The sequence below is a fragment of the Cinclus cinclus genome, chromosome 5 (assembly GCF_963662255.1).
Source record: "Cinclus cinclus chromosome 5, bCinCin1.1, whole genome shotgun sequence".
Taxonomy (NCBI): domain Eukaryota; kingdom Metazoa; phylum Chordata; class Aves; order Passeriformes; family Cinclidae; genus Cinclus; species Cinclus cinclus.
The window spans coordinates 72,118,837-72,140,628 of NC_085050.1; the positions used below are offsets into that span (position 1 = coordinate 72,118,837).

Consider the following 21,792-nt stretch of genomic DNA (forward strand, 5'->3'; position numbering starts at 1 on the left):
CTTTATCTTGTCTTAAAATGTGCTAAAGGAACAGACAATCACTCATTTTGCAAAGTCATTTATTCATCTCCTGGTCTCTAAGTACCTTACCCTGTCCATGGTGAATTTGCAATATCAAACAACAGGAAACCCTCCAGGCCCCAACTTCCCAGGTCTGGACAAGCAAGGTGTGGTGCTAAGAACATTTTTTTTTTTTTTTTTGAGCATGTCAGACAAAAGATGCAGTTTCTTTATCATCCATACCATCTCTTCAGCCCCTTACAGCTCTAGACAGCTGCTATAATTAAGGCAGCATTTACAAACATTAATCAAATTATTTATTTGATAAATGGTTCTTAATCCAAATCAAAGGAAGTTATGGGTGAAGGACACCACCCTGTCCTCTGGTGTGTTTTGGAAGACCAGACAAGCTTTATTTCAATGGAAATAAGAGGACAGTTTTTACTGCTGGTTTTCCTGCCAGGACAAAGTGATTCTTCCCAGTTGAAATGTACATGGCAAACTTTTGACTGAAATTCTTTTCGATCACAGAAGGAAGGAGTTAGGAAGCCTGCAGTAAATTATCTGCAAACTTTGAGCCAAAAAAAATAACCATAAAAACCAATTGTACAAATCAAGCCCTTGAGAAATTATCTTCTTTTTTACTGCTCACCAAATTCCATTGAAATACAATATTTATACACTTCAGAATCTCTTAGGAATTCCTATCATACTTCTATAAATTTTTCTATCACCAACAATAGTAGTTCCTGTATCACACAATGAGCATATTATGTCTTCAGTTCAGTATTTACTTTTATTCTACTTATGAGAGAATGCCTCAATTTGCTTGATTTGTCTGGCTTGGATGTTTAGAAGCAGTGTGTAATGTTTCAGATCTTACAAGAGCTCACCAAATAACTTTTACAAGTGAGAAGGGAAAAGAGCATCATACCTGAGATTGTGCATTAATATTGGCTCCTTCCTTCACCAGAACTTTGACAACTTCAGCTTGCCCTGCTAAGGATGCGATGTGCAGGGCTGTATTCCCTTTCTGTTAGGGGGAGGGCAAAAATGAAAGTTATTATTACCCTTCTTGTGGAATCATTTCAATCAGCAGCTTTTTTACAGCATTCGTGTGCATGTGCCTGCCTGTGGAAAGGCCAAAGGGAAGGCAATTTATCCCACAGGTGTTTTTTTCCATTGCACCCATGGCTGAAAACACACTGCATATGATAGGGTGATGAAGTTAGTTACTGATTTTCACCGATTAGAAAAAATCTACTACTTGGAGGTGTACTAATTCTCCTGAAAATAAGGAGGACCTGTCACTGGAAATAATGAAAATCTGGCATTAGTAAAAACTTCTAGTGCTTCCTCAGTATCATACTACAAATTATATTTTCCTCTTCATTTATTACCAGTGAGCTTCAGCCAAGACAACTCCCAGGCCATAACAGCTATAACAGTTTAAACATCAGTGAGGTGTTTATCTTATTCTTTTATTTTGTACTTTCTGGGGTTGTGTCTGTATTTCTCCTATGCATTGAACAAACTTAGAGACATGCATCAATTACCTTAGTGGCAGAATCCACAGCCGAGCCTCTTTCCAACAATTCCTGTACCAGTCCCACGTGGCCCTCTTTGGCAGCCAGGTGCAGAGCATTGAGTCCATTCTGTAAGCACAAGGGCCAGATCTATTACAAATATCAGAACACATTCCTACCTCGCCCTGGGATAAGGAGAAGATTAGGACCTGGAATACTGTTACATCTCTTAGCTGACTGTCTGCATAAGTCAGATACTTTGGACATGGCTATTTAAGCTGAGGCTCAGTGGGACAAACTTCTCCGATAACATTTTTCTCATAGTAACAAATGCATCAAAACCAACCCTACTTTGTGAGTATCCAGAAAAGATTCCTTATTTTCTAATAGCTTCCCATTATCACAGACTACTACCTTGGGCATCTCCACGGAGCCCAGTATTTCAAAACCCGAGTGTACTTCTGCCTCTTTTTACTGTAACCTTAACCAGCCCTGCTGAGATTTTATCAATACTGAGAAATCACAGGACTTAGCCAAATTTACACAGCATGTGTCTACTTAATCAGGGTTATTCCAAAACGGCTGTTGTTCATTTTGACTTGCAGACTCATCCTTGATCTGGCACTTCTGCTGGTGTCTGATGAGCAAGTCTTCGCTAAACTTTGAGGTTTTGCAATCTCAGTCAAAAAGGAGAAGAAAATTAATTAAATAAAAGCTAGGATTGCTGAAAAGGTAACCCAAGAAAGTCAGTATCTAAATCCTCTCCACATTAAACAGAAACAGGATACTTTATCTCATATAAATTCCTGCTGTGGAAACTTGATTTTCTTCCTTTCCCTTCCATCCAAGAAAAAAAATTAAGTTGCAGTCTACTGTAGTTGAATTTCCAACCAGTTTTTCACAATCCTAAGGTATTTTTCACCCTCCATCAGGCAGGTGACAGCAACAGATAGTGCCATTCCCTCCAGCATTCTCCTGGTTTCCATATTGCAGGCATCAGGAGCAATACTCAGGTGTTTGAGTAACCAGCAGCAAATTCAGCATTGTGTAATTGTTGTCACTTTGCTTGTCCCTGAGCAGTTCAGAGCCATTTCAATTGTGAAGCAAACAGGCAACTCTCTGGCTTTTATTTGTCCATTCACAGAGGCAGTTGGAGGCTGTAGCTCCCAGTGGGATTTTAAAGCACTTAGCATTTCACAGGAGGTATTTGATGGGAGTGGGTCCAATGGCTTCAGACACAGCAAACCAAATGCATTTCTGCACTAATTCCATTTGATTCCACATCCATGTAAGCAGCATGGGCAGATTTTGTGCTCAAATTCAGAAGTGGAACTATGAGAAAAGCAAAGGAACTAAAGGAAGGCCAGAGTCACAAGCTGCCAAAAGCAGAAGAACACCCTTTTGGAGCCTGGTAATTAGGAAATGTTAATGAGAAGTGTGGTTTCAAACTCCATTATGTGGGAAAAGCTGTGGAACCAGAACATCCTTATGCCACAGGAAACACTCTTAAAAGAGAGCTGCAGAGCCCAGGGGCAGCAGTAGTGCCCTGGTCAAAGAGAAATCCTTAGCCAAAAACATGTGGTGAGGTTGACCATAACCATCACGATGAAGAATACTGCACATGTCAGGGAATATTTTGCTGAACAAGTTTCAGAAAACTTTGATCTTTCTTGGTTTTTAATCTCAGCTGAGCATCAACTAACCACAATTACTACCCTACAGTGGCTGAGAGCTTTGAACTACTACTTTGTGGGGAAACACAAAGTGCTCTCCTCACTGTTTAAGAACCAAGACCAGTTCCCGTAGCTGATCTCGCAGATTCTGTCATCAACACTTTGTGTGGGAATCTGAAGGGCAGCTTGTCCTCCTCACAGAGTACACAGCTCATGTATTGCTCTAACTTGCTATTTACCTTCTTCACTCTTTGGCAACAAACAGCAAAGAAACTGAAAAATTCATGGCACATAAGCACCTCTGAATGCAAAAGGATGAGGATAAGCCTCTGTTTTAGTTAACCATGTTTCAAAATATGGAGAGAGCAAGGCTTGTCCCTAATCTCTGAAAATACTTGTACTCTTACCTCTGAGCCACATATCTGTTGATGCCACATTAAGCACCTGAAAGTTGATATCGCTGCATTGATTGAGTTTCTTTGCAACACAGGACTTCCTTTCAATGCATTAAAACATGAGCAAAACAAACAGTTGAGGTCCAGTAAGAAGCTTACAGGAAGGAATTCTATCTTAAAAATAGGACTACAGACATTCAAATTCCATAATTCCTTAAATAAAGCAAGCTGGGGTAAGCAGTAGCAGTAGCAAACCCTGCACTTTAAATGCTGAGGACCAGCACAACTGAAGCCTTAAAGCAACTTTTGTTCTCTTTCTCCCTAATCAGAACCAACGCTGCAATTATTTCCCAGCCCACGTGGCTGATTCCCTGCTACTTCTGATGATGGAATCTCAGATTTCATCAATGCAACTCCTCCGTTCCTGTCAACTGGATTTTTGTAGTTCAGAACAACAAAGATTTCTGACACGTCCCTTTTTCTCTCCCCTGCCCACCAAAAAGTTGGGGAGGGTGAAATTAGTTGTCTGCTAAGCAAAACTGTGCTGCATAAGGACAAAGCCTGCATATGCCATACGTGCCTTTCTTTTGGAGACTCCTTGGTAATTTTAACTCTCATAAAATAATGCAATAGTAAGCCTTCCAAGCTGGTTCTTGTCTCCAAGTGTTTCCCTGCAGTGCCTGATTCCCTCAATTCTCTTTCTCCTCTACCACCGAGGCAGAGACATCAATGCTTTCTATCCCACGGGGTGCTACTAACATGCATGTACCACTGACTGCTGACAGCACTCCTAGAGTGCCACCCAAAGCTCTTCCATCAGTGCCTGGTTCCGCAGCCATCCTGCTGTGCCATTTACTTCTCCTGGGACTTCACCCAGATCCAACAGCTTCTCCCATTCCCGCCTAACACTCTTGTGCCAAAGCAAACTGACACCGTGAAAAAGCAATACCTTGGCAGAGCATCAGATCAACCTGTAGTTCAAAGGACATTTTAAACCAGCCAAGTCAGCATTCTCTGGGCTTTTACACCCTTCCTACTAAGCTCAGCTCTAAAGTGACAGGAACAGACAATAACTTGGCAGTCCTAGAAAGCTCGACTCACCTTCTGCTGGCGAGACTTAGTAAGGATGATAAAGAACTTAAAACTAGAAATGGGGAAAATAAAGTGTTAGAAGGAAGTGGGGAAAAGGTTCAATGATAACAGCCCAGCAGCAAAGCATAACTTCAAAACACAATGAAAGTTAAAAAGCTTTTGTGACTAACTCTGTACGGTGGCCCTAACTGCTTTTGCCAGCAGAGGCAGAAACTAGAAAGCAGTACCAGAGTCTTTGTTAAACTCAAGTATTTTCTCTCTTTAATAGATGGCTCTGCAAAGTCTCTGTTGGGGAAGTAAAATGCGCATACGGCAACCTCTTTTCAAGAGAGATTTTGGAAAGGGCACATTAGAGAGCTGGGCATGGCTTTCTGAAGTCCAAATGGTTTTGCAAGCTTTTCCTAAAAATATGACAAAGAAATTAAGTGGACGGTAGGGGGAAAAAAAGGAAAAACATTATCAGGTTATGAAAATTCTCTCTTTATGTTGCTTTATAGTCTAGGAAGTCAAGAAATGAATTAACCTATAGAGCAACATCAAATGTGGTGCTGCCGACCTCATTACGCTGCAGTGCTCCTTCAGACTATGGCTGGCACTGCTGGGAGAGGCAGTGCCTTTCCACTTGGAGGGAGGGAGGGAGGGAGGGAGGGAGCTGTGCTCTGTCTCACTGTCACCCAAGGAATAGAGACGAATGAGAGCAAAAGCCAAACTGACAGAAATTCAAAAAGCCTGGGAGCTGGAGGCCCCCAAAACTACCCAGTACTCAAACCCTGAGCTATTCAAGGTATTAGACTCCATGGAAGGACACAGAAGACTTCTTCAAAGCAAGTGCCAAGGCCCATTCTATTTTTCCTTCCAAGACATCACCCTGAAAACTCGCAGGTCTCCAAAGACAAGATGGAGAAATGTTACTTTACGTTGCCTTTGGATTCCCAATTCCCATTTCAAAACTCAGCAGCAGCTGATGAACTCTAGGGATGGTCAGACTTCGGGGCCAAACTCCTGCTGGAACCCTGGACCACACAAATGCACAGCGTAACATTTGTTTTCCTAAGCAACATTCTGAAGATGATGCAGAAGCAAGTTGTTTTCTCTTGCTACATTAACTAGAAACCGTAACTGTATCCTAAAAAATTACATTTGCAGCACAGAGAAACAGCTTTAAAGGAAACGCACGTTTCCAAAGGCTATCGGTTATCCATCCTATAAAATACCAGGAATTTGATTTCTTTCAAGGGATTCTTCATAAAACTGAGGAATTGTGACCTCTGAGATTTCTAACTCTCTCCAGAAATAAACAAAATCGATTTATTATTTTCAGAATAGATGACAGTGCTTAAATACAGGTTAGAGTAAGCCATTCCATAATAAGTGAACTTGTTATGACAGTAGCATTCAACAAAGTGTATTTTAGTAATATCTAATTATTAACTATGTTACTGTTGTATTAACTACTCTCTGTGTTCAGTATATCTAGAAACATTAAGCGCCATCATATTTTGGCAACAGTTACACTGGGGAAATACTTTGATTATCTATAAAGACATATCACTCTGAAAACCCAGGATCTGAAAAAAAAGCACTGAAAGCGCAGAAAGCATCTTCCTGGTTTTCTCTCCATTCAGGAAAGCTTATATTTAACATTATGTATGGTTTTCTCAGATGAGAGCTAATGTAAAAATAGCATTTTTACTGAGCAAAAATATCCTCAGCGTACAAGGCTTCATCTCTAAAAGAGGATTGAGATATCTCACTCTTAAAAATAAAATACACCCCTGCATCTTGCACAGACTGTGTTTGCTTCTCCCCTTAGACAGCTGGAACACAGTGCCATGGACACCCCTGTCAAACCCTGAGGAGGAGACAAAGGAGGAGGAGTAACCCAAAAGTAGCAGTAGCAGCTGCCTTGGCTCACTCGATACTCCCTGACCTCTAGCACAGGGAGTCTGCTCCCACTCCCAATAAAATTCACAATACACCAGCAATGCTTAATCACGGAGGGCCTTAGTTCCCAAAAACCCCTATAAGCCATTTTATACGACACCAGAACTGGAGTCTGCCACAGGCTGAAGTGTTTGTTGTGCTCACTGGATGGTGAAAGCTCTGATCTCACCTACACAGTGCAAAAGGAGCTTTGTCACCAGCTGCAAGTGGGATGCACTTTCCACAAAAGATAAAGCTACAGCAACCTTTGTCATATTCCTCCTATATGAGTATGAACACTGGGAAAATATCTTACAATGGTCTTAAGTAATTATCATATTAACTGTGCACTTTGTTAATATTTGAATCTCTATGTTAATATTGGTGCTTACAATAGAGACAGAAAATTTGCTGCATCTATTTCAATCTAAGAACTTGAGTCTAGCTTTACTCTCTTCTAACCAGGCAACTCAAAATTTGCCAGGTCATGTCCCATATAACTCATTAAGTTTTTCCTTGACAATAAGTCTTTTAAAGGAAACCTTCTCCTAGACAGTAAGATAAGAACATTTCTGTTTGTTTTTAATAAGCAGAACATGAAAAGCCCCAGCTCTTTTCCTCCTCATCATTAAATTCCCTGCTACAGCCAACACATCTGCTCTCACTCCTTTGCCCCAGCTTCCATTTGACACATGGCTGCTTTAATCATCTGCAGCCTTCTTTCAGCAGGGAAGGTGACAGTGCCAAATATAGGTTATTTCATTGCTTATTTTCACACTTACTCCTTCTTTCTTTTTTATCACCCCCCCCCCCCCCCCCAAAAAAAAAAAAGAAATAGTGGCCACAATTCTGGAGTTTTACTTCCAAACGGCATAGCCATTGTCCAGTTAGTGGTGACTCTGATCGAATCTGGCTAAGAGTTATGGGAAATCTGGGCACCATAAAGCCTGAGCTGTCAAATTCCCCAACAAAGAAACTGCAGCAATTTCACAAGAAAGCCAAGACACTTCCCAGAACTGATGCAGACACTTATTTGCATATTTATTTTAAGTCACAGTTAGAATCTTATTAAACTTGATGGTTCCAGTCACTTAAATACACGTTGCAAAAGTAGGTCCCTAAGCTATGAAGCCGAAGTAATTGGATTTGTATGACAGACCCACAAAAGAGGCAAGCCAAAACATTGTATCACATTACAGTCACATCCTTGGTGAAACTTTAACACTGTGTTTTTACAGCAGTAATAACTTTGCTGCAAAGGGAGTCAGCATGTTAAGTGCAACGTTTAAGTACCTTTAATGTTATGTTGTAGATATTCCTGAGCAGTGATAAAAACACATTTAGTTTTGTGAACAAGGTGAAAGCCCAGGACTACCCCTTTAGCCACCTGAGAGTAGCCAGAAGTGCATTGCCAGTGCAGGTGAGTGCCAAGACTTTAATCTGCTTGGACACGAGTTATCTGGGCAGCTACAACCACACCACCCACTCAAGCGCTTACCTGCCCTCTGAGGTCTCACAAAAATAACAAGGGAACCCTCAGACTCCCCCAGCTGAGCTCTCAGGGAATCAGATGCTTCACGTGGGACAGCTAAGGAAAATCCATGGGCTGAGCACATCACATTCGGCAGGATGAAGAGACAAATCACATTTCTACAGCGCCCAGGTTTCTTGCAATTCACTCTTGCAAACTTGTGTCCATCAAATATCTTACCTGATTACAGGTGTTAATGTCTATTCCACTTTTCAGGTATTCCACTACTTTGTCCAAATTGCCAGCTCTGGCAGCTCGGAGAAAGCTTGCATTGCTGTCAGACTGAAAAAAAAAGAGAAGAAAAAAATTCCTCCAATTAGCCCTCACTTAAATCAGAGCACAACCTCATCAGTGCTGAAAGGTTTCCACATTTTGTGCAGCAGGGGAATAAAACTGTGAAACAACTGAGTTTGAATTATATCTGCATTAATTTGCATATTTAAATTAGGCAATAATGGTACAAAGAACTGCAGACCTGTGAGAGTGAGCAAAATAGAGCAACAATTGCTGACATTCAAAATTTAGCAAGCACTAAACAAAACAAACCCCCCCCAAAAAACCCAACCATAAATCATAGTAAATGATGTTGTCAACGAGAGAAAAATAAATGCATCAACGTCCTAACTATAATTTTCTGGGGAGTTATATATAAATACACTATATCTCCCTATATATAATTTTATGTATTGTTTATGTACGTTGTTTATAGCTTTAGTATAGATATTATTCACATATTATATGTATTATTTTTAGATTTGTATGCTCAAAGTGGGCAGCACCGCACGTGTAGCTAACCTTAGAACAAAGCGGATGAAGTACTCAAGGCTGAGTACCTAAATCCAGGATCATGTTGCAAACATTCCCACCCCTAAACTGCCCGCGCTCATACGCTAAAATACAGGTTTTAAAATCCGATAAAAATCTGTTTTCATTTCTCAGCCAGGTTGTGGGAGGCGAGCGTGGAACACCTCAGCCCTCCTGCGTCTGTGACTGCGACACAAAACTGCGCTGGCTGCCTGAAACCAGCCCGGATTTGGATGTTCCCCCACACCTGCGACGACGAGACCAACCCGAGCCGTGTTTCAGAATTAGCGAGCACACAGAAGAAGCGCTCGGGAACGCGCACAGGGACGGCAGCAGCTGTCCCAGGTAAACACACCGAGCGGCAGCGAGCGCAGGGAGCAGGTCAAGAATTAATCTCGAGAGGCGCTTGAGGGGCTGTGGAAGGGCTGGAGTCGCTGCTCCTCGGGAGCGCCTCCGGCTGATCGTGCTCTCAACCAATGCCACCGCCCTGCCACGAACGCCGGGCAGAGCCGCTCCTTCACACCGTGACAATATCCTAAAACCCTCCCACTTCCAGCCCTTATTTCAGTCGCCCAATCCGTTCCAACGCATTTATTTCGGTCACCCTGCTTATCACGCTGCACTAACTCGCTTCGCAATCCCCAGTTCCAAATTATTTTAATGTGCGACAGATGGATGTCATCAAAATGAGCCTCCTTACAACTGTGCTACATGCCAAGACAAAAATATTCTCTTTTCAATTCCTTTCAGAAAACTTCAGTGCATTTTCCACGTCATTTGCCGTTAGGAAAACAGACCATCTTTCTAAACATGCAGCAGGGGGAAAGGGAAGGTAACGCAGGCATTCACAGTGACAGAACTCCCGGATAGCTGAAGGCCTCAGTCAGGGCAGAATTTGGACAAAGTTTGATGCCAGTGCAGGTTTTGACAGGAACCTGCAAGTTCCCTTTAAAGACTGAAGGATAGATGTTGACACTGCACCCCTTTCCTGGGATGAGGATGGGCTTGTAAAGACACCAAATTATATTTTGATGTTTGAATATCCTTGGAAAAAAAAAAAATCAAGTGTCTTGGTGAAAACATTAACCAAGAACAAATATCTGAGTGCATGAGGGGTAAACTTGGACACTCTGGTTGGGAAAAGCATCTTCGTCCTCAATAATACACACATTTTACTTTGTTTCCCCCCATTTTTTTGTGCTTTACTACTAAAGCAATAATTTACCATAGCAAAACTACAACTATCAGCTTAATACTTTTAGAAGGTTAAGAAAGAACAATGTAACAAATTGCCACCTACAACTTCGGGTTCTCAGGGATGAATCAATCACTGCTTGTTTTTCTTTCACACAGAATAACATAAAAAGCTAAAAATGCTGATGTCTCTATTACTGCTGGAAGTTCAGATTACAGCTAAGCCTGCACAACTATAAGCCATTTGTTTCTGGCTAAGAAGACACAAGCAGTGCTTTCCAAGTAGATTCTCTTTTCCTTGATTCATAATTTTATTACCTCATAATCAAATTACTGCAGTGTAAATCACTTCAAGTCACTTCAAAACACTTTCCATACATTGGAATATTAATGATAATGCAGAATATTAACTTCTTGTCTACATAAAGAGTAATTCAGCAATCCACATGCTTCATATATAAATTCCCATACAAATACCAGAGACTGGTTCCACAAAATATTTGAAAGACTCAGCACCATGTTACAAGGCACGGAAGACTCAGAAGCTGGGTGTACTCAGATCTCTTTTCTTTCCCAGTTGGCCAAATCTAATTTTTTCAGTAGGTTGTCACTAATTTGTCCTTTGCCCCATTCTTTTAATGTTTTTTAAAAGCATTTCTGTCAGCACTACTGTCTCAGACATGTATTCACTTAAGCGCACTTCAAATTCAAATGCATTTTGACAAACTCCCCTCAGTAAACAACAGCAGAAGTTTCCTGTAGTCTTGCTGCTGGAGAAGATGAAACAGGAAAACCTTATAAAAATGATTGCCTGGCAAAAGATTTTGAGAATATGGAAACTATAAGCAAGACTGAAATGAAAGCCATCTTTGAGATACCAAACCTTAGTTACTGAACAACTGGAAAATAATAGTATGGCCAGGTGAAAGTAATCCCCTTTTGATTGAACAATTCCCTCTGCAGACAGCTCCAAGGGTCACAGCAGACCCTGCCAGCTTGGCAGAAGGGTCCAAAGAGGAGTTTTTAGGGTTTAAAATGTAACACAGTATGGTAACATAATAATTCTTACAGGCTGTATGTAAATGCTGTAGGATTTGTATCTTGTATTAGATTGGTTACTGAAAATTAGAATAATCAGCACAGAAGAAGATTTATTGTATCGTAACGGGAACCTCACTCTCTTACCTTTCCTCTTACTAGTGCTCTTACACTTAGCCTCTTACTCTCACTCTTGCCCTTTGGTGCCTGCTCCGAGCTGTGGCTGGCAGCTCCAAGCAGGGCCCTTGCACCCAGGCCCTTTGCAATAAACCACAGGTTCCCAGACCTGCCTTCAGAGATCTCTCGTCTCCGTCCGTCCCGACCGACCGCCCAACCTGCCGTCGCTCCTACGCTTACCTTGTCACAAGACGATTAATTTGGATCTGGATTCTGTAACCTCTTGAAATATTTTGCTGTACAGCCCCCCAATAGTCTTCAGAGCCCCTCATGGTGCCCAGAGCCCCTCCCAGTACACCATGGGCCCTTAGAGCCCCTCAAAGTCCTTCAAAAGTCTCTCAAGGCCCTCAGACCCCTCACAGTGTCTCTCAGTGACAAAAACCAACATATTGGTCTTCACAGCCCAGTGACTGGTGAAGAAAAATTCTCAACAACCTGTCATTTGAAGGCACTTCCTTTACAAGGCAGAAGACAAAAGCACAGACCCAGAGTCCCCTGCATGGTATTTATCGCATCTCCTTTTCCTAAGCACACACCCCTGAGGGGTTTTCTTAGGACTTTTACACATGTAAGCAGATCATGTTGAAAACAAACACTCCACCACCAGTGAGGAAAGGAAAGGTTTACAGGAGAACAAGTCACCTGAAGTAGCGCTATGTGAGCATGAGAACATGAGAGCCCTGTAATTTGGGAAGCCCCAAAGCTGACATGTTCATGTGCAAAGCCTCAGCTGGCAGCTCTGCCCACCACCTTCAGCTCAGTCAGGCAGAATTAAGGCTCACGTTGTGTACGTGCAGGCACTAAGGTCAGGCAATCAAATCAAAACATTATGAACATGATATAAGAATATGGTATAGGGGATTAGAATATATTAAGCTGGTATTTTGTAGTATGGTGTATTCACCACCTGTGGATTTAACCAGTTTTTTCTATTGCACTGCTCTCAATATATATAGAGTGACAGAGCATGACCAATCCACACCAACTACTTTTAAAATAAATCTTTGCAATGCAGTTCTAGTACATGATATAGATACAAAGGTAAATCTATTTTAGATAACAGAAGAAATTTTTTCCTGTGAGGGTGGTGGGGCCCTGGCACAGGTTGCCCAGAGAAGCTGTGGCTGCCCCATACCTGGAAAAGTGCAAAGCCAGGTTGGACAGGGCTTGGAGCAACCTGGTCTATTGAAAGTGTCCCTGCCTGTGGCAGGGGGTGGGACTGGATGACAATGCAGGTTCATTCATTAACTTATAACTTTTGAGAAATATTTGGTGTTGCTTGACCTGGTCAAAATCTTCTACATTTTAACTTTTCTTCATGGAGGACAGGAAATTATATCTATAAATACGAATTTTCAGACCACTAGGGACAAATAAACTACAATGTGAAAAGCATCAATATAAGCTGAAGTACACTTATAGCAGGAATACAAACATTATTTTATAACTACCCAGCTGTCAGATATTGCAAGAAATGATCAAGTGACTATATGAACATATGACTGTGGATTCTCCCTCTTTCTTGCTAATTATATTGCTGCAATTTAATCTGAATTTGAAGTATCTATTTTCAGGGAATCTCAGTAAATGAATCATATATGGAAATTAGTATTTTAATCAAATAGGCAGACCACCCCTTCTGGTTCCTCTGACCCCACTCTAGCTGCCCCTCCTATTGTATTATGTACCACATCACTTACTGCACACAGTACTTGCCTGTTTCTCAAAGACATTTTAGAGGGAAATGCAAAAACAGATCTTGAAATCATATTTTGTACCAAACCCAGAAAAATTTCTCCAAATATTTAAATTTGCAAGTGAAAACCAGCTTCATGCATAAGAAGGAAAGAGTGAGGGAGTAGGAAGCTTCAGCTTTCAGGGGATAGATCTCATCATAACATTATTCAAGCCATCCAAATATTTGTTTTAAATTGTGTCTGCGGAAAAACTATTCCTGCAGGTTGGATTTGGGCTTTCTGCCCTCCCAGTAAGTTGAATGACCCCAGTCCAGCCAAAATCAGAAATAAGTCTGTGAGAGAGCACAGTCCAGCACTATGAACATTTCTTATCTAAGTACGGTTTGTTAATGGAATGCTGACAAAAAGAGAATTCAGAATTCAAGCCTAACATTCAAACAGTATGTGTAAGTAGGTGTATGTTTACACCTTAATTTAACCTATTTAGTTTGTTTGTGTATTACAATGTGCATCTGAGCAGTAATAACCCTTTCAGACTTACTTTTCAAACAAGGACTTGGGGATGTGCTGCTTTGATTTTATGGAGACAAATTTATTTAGCTGTACCTATTGAGGATATTGTCCCTGGTGAGGACATGAGAAAAATCTGCTTTACATAAACCAAAAACAAACAAAAAAAAATCAAACTGTTATTGGTTAAAAACCCTTTGATTCTACAGTGAATCCTGTGTTATCACTGCAGTGGAAGCCAGCATTAAGCCCCAGTGAATCAATATGGCAGGGGTAAGTGACAGTGTTAATGTCATTTACAAACTCCAGAGTTGTGAGGCACTGTTTGTCCAAACGCTGTTTCTATAATTAGCAAAATGCTGATAGCTTGTGAACTCTTCTTCATTAAGAAGCTCCTAATTGACTGGTAGCTCATCGTGTTAATATATTCAGGGAATGCCTGGAGTTTAGAATTCAGCTCATGACAGAAGGAAAGTTATGCCTTCTAAACTCAAATTGTCATGGATTCTTGATGTCATTCACTACTTGAAGATGCAAAGGGAAAAAATAACACATAACAACACATAGCTCTTCTACATGTTTTTTAAACCCTACTTTCTCAAGAGTCAGTTTAAGCTCCTACCCTTGAGACAACCACTAAATTTTGTCCCATTTGGCGTGGCTATTCTCTGATTTCAGGAACCATCTGTTCCAACCAGCCATTATTTAATTGGGTGCAACTCTAAAAGTGGCACAGACCAGGTGTTACCATTACCCAACTCACTCATCACATATGGATTTTTGCTCGTTAAGGAATCTTCTTCCATACCAGCATTCAGATGCAAAAGATGGGAATTCAAATGCAATGCTTTTCTTCCTGGAATACTTTCTGTAAACCTTGCCAGCAAGTTTATCAGTGACTCCCATGTTATCTACTACACACAGAATTTATTATTGAGCTGGAAGTGCTGCTGACCTCCAAAGGGCATCACTCTAGAAAAGGGAGCAGTGACAGGAGTTTTTAAAATATTTTTGAGCTGTTATTTAAATTCCCAGAGCAGAGTCTGAGTCTGCAGTTCTGATACACATGCCATAATGAGAGCTAAATATTCCACTTGCAATGGCACAGGCTCAGTAATCTAACACTGATAAATGACTTAAATGAGATAATAACAGCTATAATGGACACATTTTCCCAGTCCTTAATGAAATAACATAAATAACAAGAAAAGAAATACAACAGTGCTTTGCTTTCAAAGCCACTTCCTCTGCCCATAAAAATGTATGCTTTCATCCCATTGATTTACAGGGAGCCATGAAGGAAGACACATTAAATCACAGATCCTAAAGAAATTTCAGTATCTGAACTCCTGGATGAACAGTGGGACCAATTTTCTTATTTCAATACCAAAACAAGAGTTTTTATTCCCTCAGCTTTTCCTAGTCAACCATGTACAGGCATTTCAGATCATATTCATCCTGCTGTGTACCTTTGGTTGTATGGAATTTGCTCATGAACAGTTGAACTGAAAAGCCCACAGATCTAAAACAGGAGATTTCACTAAACAAACATCGCGCTCTCATAATCTAGACCAAGCTCTTATCCAGGAAAAAGACACAACTGGCCTTACAATAAACTAATATTTGTTAAGACAAGAAGAATCCCAGGATCTGTGAGATGTGAAGAGGAAGATAAGCTTTCAGAGGTAAGGGATTGCTAGAGCAAGTTAAATATCCTCTGCCAAGATGGAGCTAATAGCATCTAGTAATTACTTACTTTTAAACGTCAAAGGTCTGTCTCCTTAGGTTGATACTGATGCTTATAAATCAGAAAAATAAAAATATTCTTTAAAGTACATATTTTGAACCTGAATAATTTAAGGTGCTTTGAGTACTTAGGCAAATTAATTGCAAAATATCATGAAGGATATGGAAAAGCTGGCACCACTTCTTCTGGCACCGAGCTGGAGCTGTGGCTGCCCTCACCACACTGTTGCAGACATTGTGGGCACAGCCTCACACTTTGCCGTGAGGACTGCCGATATTTTCAGCAAAAAAGTATTTTGCAATAACAAGATGGTGCAATAGGTACAAGAAGAGAGAAAGCTTTTGTGCCATACACTGCATACGACCCAGGATTCAAACAATCTTTGATTTCACATCAAAACATTTTTAAACACAGGAAATGATTCCCTGACCCAGAAACCTGGGATAGCATTGACCAGATTCCTCGCGGTATATGCTGCGTTCCTCAGAATTAGAATTCCCTCATGAGTTCTGCTAAGGGATGTGTAGGAGCTCAAAGCATGCACTGCCAGAGCAGGTGGGAAGGGTAATGTTTGCATTTATTAAACATCTTGGTAAAAGCTTTCCTGTGTCAGACAAAGAGGCTGCAACCCAAAGGAAATACAGCGTGCATCAAGATTCAAGATTTAGAGCGTCCTCAAGTAATCAATTTCATTGGTATGACAGGAGATAGAAAGAACTATGTCAAAAAAAAGAAGCTCAGAAAATAAAATAGGTTAAGTGATTTATGCACATTATAAATAAAAAATGTATTACAATTCCAACATATTTTCATTAACTTCTAGGGATTTCAATATTTCCATAAAACAGTTCCATGGTAGTTTCATATCTTTTTGTGAGACTGCTCTCAGAAAGCTGCATTTGAAATTCCAGAAGTTTTTTACTGCTACTACATTATCCCAACAAAGATAATTTTGAGCAACATAAAGAGGAGGAAACTGTCCAGGTAACAGCCTTACGTGACACCAGTTCCTGCTCTAAGATCACTCCAAACAGACACAACTGAACAATTAGTATTGTTGATGGACACTTCTAATTTTTATTAGTGGAAAAGCCAGGCTTTAGCTATTTCATCTCTTGGTATTGATAGGAAAATTCCCCATTATTCATAGGTAATGAGTTTAATTTGAGACTGGCTGTTATATTTCGACACCTTCGACTCTTTTGCCAACCCCATGAAATTCCAGAGCTTGCAGGATACCAGCCAGCCACTCTTTTCTCTCTGCTGGAGTGCACCAATGTCTGATTAGTTTGTCTTTGTTTTTAACCAGAAGAATAATAAAGGGATATTTTGGCAAACCACTTTAAACTAGGCCTGATTTTTACCATAACTTCAAGTCTAACTGATCTCAAACTAAGCAGATTTAAGTTATTTGCTGAAGGGAGGGTCTAAACGCACACTTAACCTTGTTCCTGAATTTGGGCCAATACTGGCAAATACAGTAGCAGCAGAAGAGGAAGAGAAAACTAACATAAAATTACCCCTTCCTTGCACTGAGGAGCAAATGCCTTCTGTGAAACTTTTATGATCCTTAGCTGCCTCAGACATCTGTAGGAGTCCTCCCACTCTGCTCATTAATTTGCCATACTGGCCTGGCTGCTGATTGTACTGCGTCAATGAAGGATTTGTGAGAACTGAGGCAAAACTGCATTGCTTTCCATGGAAAAGAATAGAATGAAAGTCTTTTCCCCAGCTACATGTCCCTTCCAAAAGCAGTACTTCAAATGACAGAACTTATTTTAATCCATACTGATTTTACAATATAAAGCAACATCAGCTATCAGGGTTCTAAGATGGGACAGCGCATCAGCACTAGCTGAACTTCAGTCATGTGTAATCCCTGTCCTTGCCCTGAGCTATTCATCTTCTCCAAAACAAACTTTTCTGTATAAATACCAGCTTGGAAACAATGTGTGGGTGTCTGAAATATCACTGGCACGAGTCTAAAAACAGACTCTCAAATGTACCTGGGAAACATAATCTTGGTATTTAAAAAAGAATAAAGAGGAGAAAAAAAAAAAACTCAAACCACCCTCAAAGACAACAACCAAATCCCAAAGGATTTGGTTTTCAAGAATGAAAGATTTCATAGTTTGATTAATCCTAAAAGCTAGAAATATCCTCATTACTCTAAAAAGCAGAAATGTATAATCCTGCTGTCTAATAGCAACGTTTCTTGCGCTGAAATTTGAGACAAAGAATCATTTAGTCATTTCTTGAAATGGTGAGGATTTGGGGTATGTTCAGAAGAGCCACACGACTAGTCTTGGTTCTCCTAGTTGACGCACACATTTACTGAAGTCTCTTAAAACCTGATATGGAACCAAGATTTCCTCTAGGGGAACTGAATAATATTAAAGGAAGGAAAAGTATTTAGGATCCTCTAGATGCCATTTATTGAGATGTTGAGGTGTTGGTAACAACAGCAAAACTTGGCAGGCATCTAAATGGTTTCCATGGCAAGTTTCCATTACTGATGTTGTTCCTAAATAAAGGTAATAATGCTAGAACACCTCTAGAAAGAATTAGGATGCCATTCCAAACATTATCTAGCAGGATAATAACTGGGCTTAACAAAAATCCAGGCTGTAAATGAAGTTTATGACAGACTGTTGACAGATAATTCCATCACTCGATTTTTCATTCCCCATGGCCAAAGAGATGTTTCCTAATAAAAGAAATGTGCTAATACCATACGTGCTAAAGAGTCAAACTGCTTTACCCACTCAAACACCATTAACTGACTGCCCATTGATTCAAATGTGCTGGTTCTATAAAACAGAAAAAAAATATTTAATGTTGCTTTGAGATGGGCTAAAAGAGATGTAAACAAATGCTGTTACCACAGTTTCTAATTCAGCAAGACTCATTGCAGAGATTTTACTTGTATGGAGAGGTAAAACGAATGCTCAAGTAGAAAATGAAGAATCTTAAACAATTAGACATAGACCTTAAACTATTTAGCTCTGGCTGGCAGAGAGAGGAACCAGTTTCACCTAACTTCACCTGCAGAAAAGCAGCAATGATGTAAAAGTCCACCTTGCCAAATCCACCACCTTGAGCAGGGAGGAAAAACTCCAATAAATGCTGCAGCAGGAGTCTGGGACAATCCTGTGCTGAAACTCAGAGAGCAGTCTGCCCTAGGCAGTCGGAAATACCTGCTCCTGAAGCAGCAGATTGCATTTGATTCTTAATTTTAAAAATATTAGATTAGCAAAGCAATTTTGCCATCTGAGTTGGCTGAATGGTTTTGAACCTTGTATCTGCTGCAAGGCTCCTGGAGTCATCATATTCAGCTTGATGTGGCAACTCTTTAATGAGCCAAGACAGGGAGCAAGGCTACAGTTACATAAAGGCAGAGGAAATCTATAATAGCTAACAGGGTACTGTGCTGGATACTGTATTCCTGTCTGGGGGAAAAATAGACCATTTTTCCCTGCAGAACAAAGCTTCACTAACATTTCTAATTTTGAAACACTTCTTTTTCTTTTAACTTGGTTTCTTTTTTTTTTTTTTTTTTTTTTTTTTGTATGGATTCATAGGGATGATGAGAGACTGCAAACCTTCTTAGGGAAATACAGGAATTTTCCTTTGTAATCCCCCAAGTACTGTAAACCTGAATCAAGACAGACATTCTAAAGAAACTTGGCCAGTCCCCACCAGGGTCGCATAAAGCCAAGATCTTATGATCTAACACATCAAAGACATTATCAAAGTGCCTGATCTCTGCCTGCTATGAAAAGCTGCGTAGGCTGAATGAAAAGTACCCAAAAAAATAAAAAGGAAAAGAAGTCTCAAAGACCACATGCTGCTCACTCCTGCCTCCTCTGAGGGCTGACCTTATGCTGAAGGGCAGCTCAGAGACTGGACGTGCTGGGAGAGCTGCTTCAGTTTGCTTATTTTTGTCACAGGGGCTTCCATACCTTTGCTGACAGCTTCCGTGAGATCCTCTAATGCCCAGTGAAACCACCCTCGGCAAGGGAAGCAGGTCCATCCTCCCCCACAGCCCAAGGAATCCCACTGTCCCACCCCCTGACTGCGTGTTTCCCATGACAAACAGTGGAGATTATTTGTCAATTCGACCAAAAACTGCTTGGTAGGAGAAAAAAAACCAAACTTGTCTGCGTGCTCAAAGAAGTAAGTTACTTTTATGCTCTTTAGCCTGAAGAAAGATTTATTCCTGAGGGTTTGGAACTAGATGATCCTTAAGGTCCTTTCCAACCCAAACCATTTTGTGATTCTGTGAAGAATGGCTCCAGCTGTGTTGTGAGTGAAATACAAAAAAAACTGGTCAGAAAAGTCCAGCCAAAAAACAGAAAGCCAAGACAGCATCAGAAGTGTTTTCTAGGACAATGAAGAACTCGTTGTGAGCTACTGCTGGGGGTGCCTCGGGTCTCCTCTTCCCCTAGGAACACTGGAACTCAGCTCACCTACTCTTCTATTCTGCACTGCAGCAATCGAGGCATGTGCAAAGCATCAGGTTGAAGTGAGACCTATTTTAGCATACATCAATTGTAGAGAACATAAGATTTGGATAAACTGACAATGAAGGTTTACTGATCTTCCTGTTCTGCCAGAAGTTTTGACACAATATACTTCCATTGCCAATTCTGAATTAAATAACCAATTAATGAATTTCTCAAACAGAATGAGAAATAAAGGGAAAAAAGAAGACACGCTTCATTTGCCATAGACGCTAAACAAGTATTCACACCTTAATGATTTGTTTCTGTTTTGCTGCACAAATGCTGTATATTATTGCCATAAGTTTGACCCCCACACCCCTTGCCTGTGCCTGGTCCCACTCACTGTAACCCTCACCTGCATTAAGACCTCTGTGGCTCTGTCTCGACTGCACAGAGAAAACAATATCACATACTGGGCAGGCAGCAGCTCAAAAGTAAACTCCTGAGTTGAAGTCTGGGGAATGATCAATACAGAATCGTTGCTAGCAGTTGTGCAAACCAGGATAACTGGATAACATCCATTCATTGCAGGGCTAGTTTCACCCATGGGGTTCTATCTTCCCATACCTCAACCTTCTGGTAGATGCTACATGCTCTGAAGCCGCTGCACAGCTCAGCGACAGCTGCTTTTTAATCACACTCAGGGCAGCAAAGCAGAGCTTCAGCATGGACATGTTTAGCAGATCCCTCATACTGCAAGCTATCCAGTAAGGTTCTGAGCAAAGAGATCCTTTGCGAATGCAACATCCACAACCCTCATGTGAATTTTCCCCTGTGATTCGTGTTTTCTTCAGCCAAAACTTACCAGGGCTTCAGGCTCTTTACTTTCTTCACTATTGTATCCATAATAATCAGGAGTTCTATCCAAATCCTGTACGTTCCCTCGCGTCCTTAAGCCCTTCTCCGAATGACAAGCCTGGCAGATCGGAGCATTGCCCATATCAGTTCTGCTCCCTCCGAGCAGGGGGACGGCCCTTGCCCCGCAGCGGGCGCCCAGCGCTCCCCAAGGACGGGTGACCGGCGGGGAGGAGGGTCCCGCCTGCGCTCGGCTCCCCGGCCTCTGATCCCGGGCTCCCTTCCCCGAGCCGCCCCGCGTCCCAGAGAACCCGAAACCCCAGCAACTGCGGGCAGCGCTCGGTGACCATTTCCAATTCGGGCGCTGCCCGGCTATTTTTACACCTACCAGGCCAGCTATGCATGTCAATGGCGTGGGGTGGGCCGGGGGACGGCTCTCCAGCACGGAGCCGGCCGGGCCAGCTCGCAAAGTCCCACTGGGTGGAATGCCCTACACACACGGGTTATTGAGTTACCCAGTTGCGTGCCTCTCGATGCTTTGATTTTTTTTGTTCCCTGCCCTGCGCGGTCTCGCTGCGCTTACATAAAGCACTGAATTTCAGAATGTTGCTAATGCCTTCTGTTAATAACTCAAAAATATGATTTATTCAAGTCTGCTATTCAACATCTACTTGATATTTACAAACCAAGACAAAGTGGATGAGCACAGATTTCATGACCATTTAATTTCAGTGTCTCACATGGTATCTCCTGTTTATGTAGCCAGTAACTGTGATGAGCTTACTTTGGATTGATATGCCCCCCGGGCATGATTTCACATGAGCTCAAATGTTTCCAAAAAGGACAATATCTAATGCTAGATAACTTTCGCTCTTGACTATGTCATCTTTGGTCTTGTTTGGTAATTTTATTGTCAATTTGGTTTAGGGTTGGTGTCAATATTTTAGGTAGAATGGTTATAATTAAGAACTGAGCCCAAAACAAAAACAAACAGCAACAAGACAAAGGAAAATAAGAACACTTCCACAAAAACTGAGAATAAGAACATTCACTCTAGGTTGGAGTTACTTCTGATAGCACCCCTTAGGCTAAAACCAATGTTCAAGATTGCATGTTGGAATCTAACCATTATCCAGAAGAAGCTGAAGAATTTAAAAAATCTGACACCGAACCAAACCACACCAC

At 41.2% G+C, this 21,792-nt stretch overlaps 1 protein-coding gene across 1 annotated transcript in view; it reads right to left on the reverse strand.

Annotated features, from left to right (window-relative positions):
- The window catches only part of ANK2 (ankyrin 2), a 179,390-nt gene that overhangs the window by 103,960 nt on the left and 53,638 nt on the right, over positions 1-21,792 (reverse strand). Inside the window, exons 2-4 of the mRNA XM_062493159.1 lie at positions 8,321-8,422; positions 1,557-1,655; positions 935-1,033 (exon numbers count right to left, since the gene is read on the reverse strand). Of these exons, the coding sequence (XP_062349143.1) occupies positions 935-1,033; positions 1,557-1,655; positions 8,321-8,422 (300 nt within the window). The remainder of the gene's footprint in view (positions 1-934; positions 1,034-1,556; positions 1,656-8,320; positions 8,423-21,792) is intronic.